General features: G+C 39.2%; 1 protein-coding gene across 2 annotated transcripts in view; it reads right to left on the bottom strand.

Annotated features, from left to right (window-relative positions):
- Nucleotides 1-12,487, bottom strand: part of shprh (SNF2 histone linker PHD RING helicase) — a 108,728-nt gene that overhangs the window by 74,278 nt on the left and 21,963 nt on the right. For both annotated transcript variants that reach the window (XM_043681136.2, XM_043681144.2), the window contains 2 exons: nt 9,570-9,785; nt 1,355-1,433 (listed from right to left, as the gene is read on the bottom strand). In XM_043681136.2, the coding sequence (XP_043537071.2) occupies nt 1,355-1,433; nt 9,570-9,785 (295 nt within the window). The remainder of the gene's footprint in view (nt 1-1,354; nt 1,434-9,569; nt 9,786-12,487) is intronic.

Genomic DNA, 12,487 nt, shown 5'->3' with positions numbered 1-12,487 from the left:
ATGCTGTTTACAGCAATAAGCTCTGTAACGCACAATGTATTATTCTATAGCTAAGGTTTAACTAAGGCTACTCTTTTAAAAGGGACAATTGGACATCACTTAGAGTGTAAATGATATTTGATCAGGCTAGAGGCACTCATTGTTGTGTATGAACAGATTCCCAAAGTAAGCAATGCCTCTTACAATCAGTTTCTTAAATTTTACACACAATTATTCTTCAATTAAGAAAAAAACTTGATAAGAGACAAAGCAAAGAGAAAAAGGGGCAGTAGCAGCAGTTAAGAGAGGTAATCAGAGATGCAGAAGGAAGAGAGCACGAGAAGCAGTTCATGAGTATAACAGAGGGGAAAATAGAAAGATTTAGGATAGGGACACAGCATGAAAAAAGAAGAGAACAAAAGGAAAAGGAAAAAAAATGAAAGAAAGATAATAAAATAAAAAGTAAAAGCGAGAAAGATGGTCCTATTTATATGTCTGTCAAATACATCTTTCTGTGCTTGACCTGTTCATTAACACCCACTTTCGCCCTGCAGCATCATTCCCTTGGTCATTTAATCTATCCTGTTTTCCAACTTGTCACCCACTTCCCCTTTAACCACTTTCCTAAATCTGTGCTTGCTTAAAAACAATTACAATTACATCTTTAACATTCCCTGTAAAAGGCCTTTGACTGGAAACACTAACTGCATTACTCTTTACTTAGATATTGCCTGAGGGCAACTGGTTTTCGATATATTTCTACAGCTCTTTTCATGACCTCTGGACATCCCACAGTGAAGAACGCTTTTGAAAGGTAGTCACTGATGCAAAATATTAAATACAATATCCAATCTGCACACAGCAAAATCCCACAGAGAACTCGGAGATAAAAAGTAGTTAATCTGTTCTACTTAAGATGGTTGCAGGATATATCTTAGCTTGGAGAACTCTTCACTTGTCTTCAAATTAATGGCATGAGATTTTTATGTTCACCATAGCGGCAACTAAGGTCTTGGACAAACAGGTCACCTGGAAGATGCCACCTCCAAGAGTGCAATATTCTCTCAGTATAGTACGGAGTCTGTCAACCTAGGTCATTTGCTCACAGATCTAGATAGAGTCAGTAAATGGAAGACAAGCAGGGACCAAGAAAGAGCAAAGCTACTATTACTGGTGTAAAGGCCTAAAAGATGAAGGAGTCTCAACAAAACTTTAAAGTTGGTGAACGTGTTTGAACCCTAGATTAATTTGAATAATTACCTCAGAAATATCTGTTAAATATCAAAATCCACAGTAAGCCAACATCCAGTCCTGCTGGGACATCAAATTTGGATTCGGTACCAAAATCAGTTTTCAAACAGTAAAATATACGCACCAGCCAGTGTATGGATTGTAATATATTTTCTTCTCATCCTTTGTCTTGACTTCTTTCCATAACAAATGGAGGGCATTATCTGAAAAAAGGTTTTTTAAACTGCATTATTATATTAAACAATACGATAGAGTTGAATAGGAAAGAATCAAGTTGAAGGCAAACAAAGAATAGATTAGATGTCTCACCACATGCAATTTATGTGGATATTAAGTGTGACGATACTCTCATGTCTGCTCGTGTAACTAAAAATATATACTTTCAACCATTCCCATTATTGTGTCTGGATCAGTGTTTTAACATTTTTTTCAGGCTTTGCAGGATGAGCATGGTTTACATGGTGGCACTGGTCATAATTTGAATGCAGTGTAGAAAGAGATGATGATAATTGCTTTCCACAGTTTAATTCTCAATCATTTGAGAGACATCAAAGATTTAAGCTTGAGGCTGCAACACATTCCCAGGCATATCATGTTCATGCCAAATGTGTCAATGGTAGTTTGAATCACAGTCTTTTTAGTTCCCAGCTATCAGGCACAAGCACGTAATGATTTCCCAACCCACTACTGACTCTAAGGCTCTGTTCAATGACAGTAATATACAGTGGCACTACGACATAGTTCAGTATTACTAATAGTTTACTCAGATACAAAACCTAAACCTTAAGTGAGGATCCTGGCAATGGAATAAATAGAAGTCATATCTGACTGTTTCTCAGCTCAGTGAACACAAATCTAGTAAGCAATGATATGACTAAGTCAAAAAAAACTGAAAATGGTGAGCTCTTCGGACAGTTTTATAACCAAGGCAGAGGGGATGGGTTGGTCAGATGAACACCTTTAAAATATTTATTTGAAGTAGATTTTTTGCTGCATTTTCTCAACTTAACTTGAAGAAATAACTCAAACCAATGCACTTTGCTCATTCACATCCTTTCTTCCTACTCACATTCACTCAGCCCTTCCATCCCTCCCCATCTAGACCCACTCATTCCTCCCTTCCTTCCTCTTTCTCTCTCCACTCATTCAGATTTGATTCCTACTCATGGCTGCTACCTCTGCAGTCAGTGGGTAAGTGAGATTTTTCTGCAGCCAGCACTACTCTGATTTGCACTGCCAGGGAAGAACAAGTAGCCTACTTGGGGGCTAGGAGCTTGGGCCCTGGTATCTCAAATTCTGACAGGCTAGAGAGCGCATTCTCTTTGATCCCCCTGGTACATGGATACCAACAGCGTCAGAGTAGGCAAATGCTGTGCCCAGTCCAATGTGGAAGTACAGCCAGATTTTGGAAAGTAGGTACAGAGCAAAAGTTAGGTAAAGTGCCTATTGTTCTAGCCTTCCTATTGACTGACTGTTCTTTCATTTTTGTTTTCCTTTCCTTCACCACCCGAAAATGTAGAATGGTTGATGGTGCAGCAGAAAGTCTCCTCATGGCAACTGCAGGATTGGTGAGAATAATTGTTTCAGTTTAATCATGATACTTCTCTCCAATCAGACTCCTATCTCTCTAATTGTAAGCCTCTCTGCAACATGTAATTGGAAAAGTTGGAACAACTAGTGTGATAGAGACAGAACTTGTAACTGGAGGAGGGATTTTGTCTCACCAGCGCACAGTCTACTCTTTGAAACAGTTCCTGTGGTCATTTTCGGTTCACGCTGGCTGACAGCAGAGTGGAAAATTGTCTTGAAGTTCATAGTGAAGGCATATAAGAAAAGCAATACAATTGTCAAGGCTGATTTTAATCTGCATACTGACTGGACCAATCAAATGAAAAAAAGATAACATGGAATACAAATTTGAAGAGTACATTAGAGATTGTTTCTTAGAAAAGGATCTTGCAGACCGACTAGTTTAGAACCAGTAATGTGAAATGAGTTTAGATTAATGAGAGATTCTGTAGTTAAGAATCCTTTAGTGTTCGCAGTCACAACATGCGAGAACTTCAAATCGAGGTCGAGCAACTCTGGTCTCAAACCAGTGTCCTCAATTTAAACAAGGGCAATTAGTAGGGTATGAAGAAACACTTACCTAAAGCATACTGGGAAATTAGACTATGGGGAAGGTCAGTAGATGCGTATTTGCAGACATTAAAGCAGATATTTTATAACTCTCAGCAAAAATGTATTTTGGCCGAAAAGAACTGGATACGGAGGACGAATCATCTGTGCTTAACAAAAGTAGTCAAGGAGAGTCTCCAATCAAAATCAAAGGTGTACAAAGCAACAAAAACTAATGGTAGTCAGAGTACTGGGCATTTTTAGGAATCAGCAGATGATTAAAAAAGCTATTAAAATAGGAGAGAATTGACGATGAAAGTAAACTGGCAAGAAATTAAAAAAAAGGGCTTCTCTGGGTTATAAATAGACTAGTTAAGGTTAATAGGGGATCCTTGGAAGTTGCAGCTGGGGAATCCATAATGACGATCAGGGAAATGGTAGATAACTTAAATCAATTTTTCCATTGGCAGCTGATACTATAATCATCCCAAGGTGCTTATCACAAGGGACAAAGTATTTGACCAAGTAATGGGATTAAAGGCAAACAAGTCACCATGTGCTCATTGCCTACATTCAAGGGTTTCAAAGAAAGTGGCTACAGAAACAATAAATGCATTGGTTGAAATATTGCAAAAACTCAGTGGATTCCAGGAAGAATTTTGAGCTACTGCTCAAGAGAGAGAGAGAGAGAGAGAGAGAGAGAGAGAGAGAGAGAGAGAGAGAGAGAGAGACAGAAAGCAGGAAACTATAAGACAGTTAGCTTAACATCTATTATTGGGAAAATGCTTAGAGTCCATTGTTCAAGAAGAAATAGCAGAAAATTAAGAAAGGTTTAATGCATCAAACAGAGTCAACATGGTTTGTGAAAAGGAAATAACTTCTGACAAACTTGCCAGAGATCTTTGAGGATACAACAAGCAGAGTTGATAGAGAAGAACTAATAGATGTAGTGTATTTGGATTTCCAGAAGGCATTCAATAAAGTTCCATGTGAAAGGTTATCGTACACAATAGTAACTCACGGTTTTGGAGTAATACATTTTCATGGATTGAGGGTTTGTCAACAACCAGAAGACAGACAGTCAGAATTAATGAGTATTTTTATAGGTTGGAAAGACATATCTAGTGGAGTGCCACAGGGATCAGTCCTAGGGACTCAATTATTTATTGTCTACATTAATGACTTGGATGAGAGGGCAGAGTGTAATGTATGAGGAGAAAGTGAGGTCTGCAGATGCTGGAGATCAGAGCTGAAAATGTGTTGCTGGAAAAGCGCAGCAGGTCAGGCAGCATCCAGGGAACAGGAGAATCGACGTTTCGGGCATAAGCCTTCCTGAAGAAAGGCTTATGCCCGAAACGTCGATTCTCCTGTTCCCTGGATGCTGCCTGACCTGCTGTGCTTTTCCAGCAACATATTTTCAGCAGAGTGTAATGTATCCAAATTTGCTGATGATAGAATAATTAGGTGGCCATGTTGTGATGGGATCAAAAGGAACGTGCAAAGTGATAGAGACAGGCTGAGTGAGTGGGCACACATTCGGTAGATAGAGTTTAATGTAGGAAAGCGTGAGGTCATGCATTTTGGTAGAAAGAATTAAAAGGCTGATGATTATTTCAATGGAGAAATATACCAAAAAGGTGCAGTAGACAGTATTGGGAGCTCTTAGACATAAGCACAAAATGTTAATACGCCAGTACAGCAAGTAATTATGATGGCAAAAGCAAGTTTGGCATTCGTTTCTGGAGATAGAGATTTAAAAATAAGGAATGCTTGTTAAGAATGCAAAGGATGCTGGTGAAGCTGCACCTGGAATACTGTGTACAGTTTTGGTCCCTGAATTTAAGGTTGTTATACTGGCATTTGAAGCAGTTCAAATGAGATTCACTAACTCTTTTCCTTACAAATGGAAGTGGTCAGGGGTATAGAAGGAGCTGCCTAAGGATCACTAATAAATTTCTCCAGTGCAACTTGTAGATAGTACACACCGTTGCAATTGAGCTCAGTGGTAGAGAGAGGGGACACTTGTGGATGTAATGTCAAATCAAGCAGGCTACTTTGTTCTGAACTTTATCAAGCTTTTTTGAATGGAACATGGAAATCTGGTAAACCTAGAAAAATCACACTCCTGAGTAAGTGTTGCCAATTACTCCATATCATGCAAAGGAAATATACCAATTTCTCAACAGTAGTAATTATTAGCAGAGACTATGTCCACATGGCCAGATCTGATAAAAGGTGTGGAGGAGCCAGTGTTGGACTGGGGTGGACAAAGTTAAAAATCACACAACACTAGATTATAGTCCAACAGATTTATTTGAAAGTACTAGTTTTCAGAGCACTGCTCTTTCATCAGGTAGTTGTGGACTATAAGATCATAAGACCCAGAATTCTGACCTAGCCACTGACACCTACAGCCTGTGAATCAATGTTTTTAAAACTGCCTGCTAAGCACATCCAGCATTTCTAGCTTTATTCCACAATGATGTCTACTTTTGATGACAACAACTTGACTGGAATTAGCAAATAACTAGACACAACAAAGATTAACTCTTTGATGATGGTGCAAAAAGGATTTACAAGGAAGAATGTTATCAGGAAAGGCTTGAACAGCCTGGGCTCAGACTCTGGAAACACAAGAAATTACATGATGAAAGTTTTTAAAATATTAAACAAATTTGTTATGGTAGTCAATAGATGCTGTTGCCACTTGGGGAGTGAATCCAAAACTATGGTCCATAACAATAAGAACTAGTAATAAATCCATTAGGGAATTCAGGAGAAACATTTTTAGAATGGATTTTGTCCCCTCATGGAGTAACAGTCGAGCAACATACACTCACTCAATGGAAAACAAGAAAAACACGAGAGACAATATAGAATATCAGATGAAAGAAGGTGACATCAGTTGGACGAATGATCCCAAATTGTGCTGAGACAGACTGCTGGGGTTTGACCAGTAAAAATCAAAATCTTACTGGCACAAAACACTGGTTCTGGATGTAAGTTTGTTCGCTGGGCTGGAAGGTTATTTTTCAGATGTTTCAACACTATACAACGTAACATAATCAGTGAGCCTCCCATGAAGCGCTGTTGTTTTGTCCCACATTCTATTTGTGTGTCTTGGTTTCTTAGGGGTGTGATACCACTTTCAGTTCTTTTTCTCAGAGGATGGTAGATGGAGTCCAAATCAATGTGCTTACTGATGGAGTTCTGGTTTCATGCTTCTAGGAATTCCCGTCCTTGTCTCCGTTTAGCCTGTCCTCGGATGGATGTGTTGTCCCAGTCGAAGTGGTGTCCTTCTTCATCTCTATGTCAGGATATTAGTGATAGCGGGTCGTGTCTTTTTGTTGCTAGTTTTCTGCCTGTTTGTCCGATGTATTGTTTGTTACAGTCCTTGCATGGCATTTTGTAAATGACATTTGTTTTGCTGGTTGTTTGTATAGGGTCTTTTAGGTTTATTAGCCACTGTTTAAGTGTGTTGGCAGGTTTGTGGGCTACCGTGATGCGAAGAGATCTGAGTAGTCTGGAAGTCATTTCAGAGATGTCTTTGATGTAAGGTAATGCGGCTAGAGTTTCTGGGCTCGTTGTGTCTGCTTGTTTAGGTTTGTTGTTGAGAAATCGGCAGAATGAGTTTAATGGGTATCTGTTCTTCTTAAAAACGCTATATAGGTATTTTTATCTGCTCTTCGTAGTTCCTGGGTGCTGCAGGGTGTTGTGACTTGTTGAAGTAATGTCCTGATGGAACTCCATTTGTGGGTGTTGGGATGATTGCTTTTGTAGTTTAGTATTAGGTCCGTGTATGTTGTTTTCCTATAGATGCTAGTTTGGAGTACCCCACTGACTGTTCACTTGACTGTGACATCTCGGAATGGGAGTTTGTTGTCGCTCTCCTCCTCTTTTGTGAATTTTTTGCCAATAAGGATATTGTTGATGGTGTTGTATGTTTTCTCTAATTTGTTCCATTTTTTTGATAACAAAAGGTATCATCCATGTAGCAGACCCAAAGTTTGGGTTGGATAGTTGGGAGGGCTGTACGTTCGTGTCTCTGCATTACTGCTTCTGCATACTGCTTCACCTGATATTGATGATCCCTTGAGTGTTCCATTGATTTGTTTGTAGGTCATGTTATTGATTGTGAAGTGGGTGGTAAGGCACAGGTCCACTATCTTGATGATGTTATCTTTGCCGATGAAGTTGGCACTGTCTGTTGTTTGTGTCTTTGGTTCTTCTAGTAGTGCAGTCAGTGTTTCTTTGGCCAGATTGGTGTTAATTGATTGAACAAGGCTGTTACTTCAAAGGAGACCATTACGTCATCCTCTTCTATCTTGGTGTCATTGATGGTGTTCAGGAATTGTTGGGTAGAGTGAATGGAGTGGTGTGAGTCTTCTAATAGGTGTTTTAGTTTTTGGTGGAGTTCCTTGGCTAGTCTATATGTTGGTATTCCATGTAGTGAGACTATGAGTCTGAGGGGGACTTCAGGTTTGTGTACTTCAGGTAATCTGTAGAAGCGTGGTGTGTTGGATCCATCCGGTTTGTCTTGTTTACTTCTCCTGATTTCTGAAGTCTTTTCTGTAAAGATGTGATTCAATTTTCTAGTTGTGGGATTATGTTTATCGCCACCTCTTGGTAAGGCCGTTAACTGCAAACAGTGAGTTCACTTTTTCAAGGTCGTCCATTTTGCTTAGAACTACAGTCATGTGCCCTTTGTCTGCAGGTAGGATTACAATGTTTTGTCTTTTCTGAGTGTTTCTCAGGGTATCCTTTCCTGTGTATTGAGCGGGTTTCCATCCTTTTTCCTGCTTAAAGTTGGTGCACTGTCTGTCTGATGGTCTGCTGGGTTTCTTCTGGGAATCTGTTGTGCTTCAGTGTTGATTCTAATGCCGATAGGAAGTCCTTTTTGTCAGTGGCTCATTCGTTTAATTATTTATGCCTTTTCAAATTCAAACTCATTAATGTTTGATCAAATGTCACATCATAAGCTTGCCAGCAAAGTTGAAGTTCATTGAATAAACTTTGATAGTTGTAGTTTAACCCGCTTACTAGGACGGCTTTTTCTGTATCTGTTAGTGGTCGGTCTGACAGGTTTTTTTATCCAAGCCTGTGTTGGCCTTTCCTGTGAGCTTGACTAGTTTTTCCTGAAGGGCTAGCTTTTTTATTTTTTGTGTTTGCTGCTGTTTGATGCTTATAGCTCATTCTAGTGTGTCTGTCTATTCATGGTCTGTTGCATTAGTGTATAAAGTTTTTTGGCACAAATTTTCCCAATTGCATTTACGGAGTTGGTTGTGGGCATCACTAGTCATTTCTGAACATTCTGTGGCCATTCTGTTCTGCTATTCTTTTGGCTAGTAGGGTGTTGAGGGGTGGTTTATATTTAAGACATTTTGTAGTACCTGATTCCTGAGGCATTCATGCAGCAAGTACAGCTGTCCATGGGTGGTCCTCTGTCGAATGGCGTTGGTTTTCCATTTTCAATGTCCACGCGCAAGGACTGTAACAAACACTACATTGGACAAACAGGCAGAAAACTAGCCACCAGGATAGACGAACATCAACTAGCCACAAAAAGACATGACCTGCTATCAATACTATCCTTACGTACAGATGAAAAAGGACACCACTTGGACTGGGACAACACATCCACCTTTGGACAGACTAAACAGAGACATGCAAGGGAATTCCTAGAATCATGGCATTCTAACCAGAACTCCAAAAAAACAGAGATTTGGATCCCATCTATCATCCTCTGAGAAAAAGAACCAGAAGTGATATCACGCACCATAAGAAACCAAGACACATAAACAGAATGTGGGACAAAACAACAGCATTTCACGGGAAGGTCACTGATGATGTTACCTAGTATGGTGATGAAACATTTAAAAATGAACCATCGGGGTCGGGGAACAAACTTACATCCAGAACTCCAATGTGAGCTACAAATCTTCTCAAAAACTGCTAAGAAAACACTGGTATTTTCCCATTGTTAAGCCATTAGGTTGTAAGGTCATCTACAGCAATGTAGGAACTACTTCAGCACAGTGACAAGATGTTAAGACCACCTCACCATTTCTGATTTTAAAGTGCAATTCAAAGCATCAGGAAAACAAGCAAACTGCCAAAGGAACAGTAATAATTTTCATCTACAAAAGGGAACTTGTCTTCAGTCCAAAAAAATTATGTTCTAGTTAGAGGTTTACATTCACAGGTTTCTGGTTCAAACTTACTGCTCGAAGAAGGGCCAGCACTACACTGTTCTCTCTGAAGCATCCAACTGACAGCCTGGCACTGATACGCTCGGAGGGTTGGGACAAGCAAAGGGTGTTGAACTTTCTCAATGTAAAGAGTTTCTTGCTGGTGCGCATGCCGTACAAAATCATAAAGCTCTTCAATGTTCTCCCTTTCACGTTCTTTATCAGCTTCTTCTGTGATGTTTGAGTTTTCTAAACAAAAGTAGAGAAAATTTTCACTTTATTTGAGGTAAATGCCAGAAAAGGATGTGAAAAAAAAACACAGCAGCACACAAACATCGTGTTATAAAGGTGTTTGGAAGAACCAAAGGCAATAATCCAGATTTCAGAGAATAATAGTTCATATTGTTTCTTAAATTTTCATTATTTATGCCTTTTGAAATACATTCATGTTTGATCAAATGTCACAACATAGGCTTGTGAGCAAAGTTGAAGTTCATGGAACAAACAGCATAATGACAACTTTGATATCAAACTGGCTGTTGACAGAAAACAAAGTTGAGCAGTTATTTTCCTGGCTGGAACCTAAGGGGCTGGTACTAGGATCATTGCTTTTCTTGATGTACACCATGGACATACTCTTTATACATAGCAGAGTTTCAACATTTGCAAATGATGCAAAGCTGGTGAGATTATGAACCGTTAAGAAGATAGATTTAACCTCTTGTTTTAGCTTGTCCCAACTACTGTTTTGTTTTATTTTATTCTCTCTTTTTATTCTTCAGGGCCTGTGTCTCTGCCTAACATTACCATTTTTGTGTTTACATCATCCTTGCTATTGGAAGAATCATGAAATAGTGCTGTTGGAAGGCTTGTCTGCAACCTCATGAAATGGCTTGGCAGATTCCCAGATCACATTCACTTCTGTCCTGCTCACTACCTTATTCACTGCCTCACTCCTAATAATCAGAGGTTCTGTCAATTCACTGCATCCACATACAGATAACTGAGACAGGTGACAGATTTCTGGAACTCAGGGGCCAAACTCATTCTGGAATTCAATTTCACTTTATACATGAACCTAGAGCAGAATCTAATTTGCTAACTGTTGCTTCACACAATTGAGAGATGATGTGCAAAATTACAGAACAAGTAAATTTCAAGAGAACATAGAAAATTGAGCGGACATGTAGGAGATGAAATTCAATACAGGAAAGTATGAAATGACATATTTTGGTAGTAAAAACAAAAAGAGGCAATATATTCTAAAGAAGTCAATTCTCAAGAGGATACAGGAACAGAAACACCTGGACGTATGTGTGCACAAATTATTGAAGGTGGCAAGGTGGGTTGAAAAAGTGGTTAAGAAGAAATATAGAATCCCAGGAAATATTTAGGAGTATGGAATACAAAGTAAGGAATTTACAATGAACCTTGAATAAAACTCTGGCTTGGCTTCATCTGGAGCATTCTGTTCGGTTCTGAACACCGTGCTTTTTCAAGGATAAAGGAGGTTTTAGCAAAGGTATAAACAGGGTTACAAGACAGATTCCAGGATTGAGAAACTTCGTTTAAGGCAGCAGATTGAACAATGTGGAGTTGCTTTCCTTACAGCAGACTGAGATGAAGTTGAATGGAGGTATTTAATATCATGGGGGGGTGTAACAGAATAGATGAGAGAAACTGTTCCCATTGGCAAAATAGTTGAAAACTGATTTAAGGTGATTGCAATAGAAGCAACAGTGCTACAAGGCAAAACTTTGTTTTTCACACGGTAAGTGATTAAGACACAGAATGCACTGTCCTAAAGTGTGAGGGAGACAAGTTCAGTAATGGCTTTCAAAAGAGAATTGAATTAGAGGAGAACAAATGGACATTGGAGAAAGAACAGGAACAGGACTAGCTGAGTTGTTCCTCAGAAAGTCAGAAGTCTGAAAAAGGAGCAGTGCTCCGAAAGCTAGTGATTTTAAATAAACCTGTTGGACTATAACCTGATGTCGTGTGACTTTTGACTTTGTCCAGCCCAGTCCAACATCAGCATCTCCACATCATGTTCTTCAGAGTGCCAGCATGGATGTGAAGGAACTGATTGGCCTTCTGTGTTATACTAATCCAATGATTTTTGGTGAGAATTTACAGGCACAAACTCGAATGTAAAGGTATGCAAAACAACTAGTTGGAACTGAAAGTTATTGCCAGGCATGAATTTAAGTTAAATGCCAGCAGGATAAGACAACATTGATGTAAATTGATAACAAGTTCAGGATTGCTTATAATTGATTGAATGATAGAACAGACCCAAGGGACTGAATGCACCTAGGATCTTCTGAGGAAGCAATTCTTCAAACAGGGAGCAAGGAGGTCTGGAATAATCTCAGGTTAGGGAGCAATGGTAGAAACTTTACTGATATTCAAGAGGTAATTTGTAGATTTATATAGATAGCTACTTAAACTACTTTGGATAACTGGCTCAATAAATAGCGCACTTGCTTCTGAGTGAGAAGGTTGTGTGTTCAAACTGCACTCCACAAATGTGCCACATTCTAGGACTGCATTCTCAATGGAGCACTGAAGATGTGCTAACTGGTAGTGACCTGTTCTTTCAGGTGATATATTAGACTGAGACCCTGCCTACCCCACTTAGGAAAAAAATATCTGGTACTGTTTCTAAGATCACACATATTCTTCTCATCATTGTGCTCTAATGTTTTCTTATTTCTCAAGCAATCTCTCTTTTGGCACCTTTGGCTGGTTTCCTGCATTTCAGCTGTGACGAAAGCAATGTAAATATTTCTTTCAAATTAGATAAGCTAGAACATTGCTGGCAGAGCTGTCCTATGTCCTGCTGTTTGCCAGGTTTTCCCCTGGAATGGCTGCAGATTACTAATATAGAACCAAAGGTCTCAGCAAGGTAACTTGATGGACGGTCAGTGTATAACTTAAAAATAAGGACA

Source organism: Chiloscyllium plagiosum, unplaced genomic scaffold (genome assembly GCF_037043375.1).
Source record: "Chiloscyllium plagiosum isolate Xiang-an unplaced genomic scaffold, Cpla_swu_hap1 HiC_scaffold_3, whole genome shotgun sequence".
Lineage (NCBI taxonomy): Eukaryota > Metazoa > Chordata > Chondrichthyes > Orectolobiformes > Hemiscylliidae > Chiloscyllium > Chiloscyllium plagiosum.
Note: the sequence above shows the minus strand (reverse complement) of the source record. Positions and strands in the feature narration are given on the sequence as shown.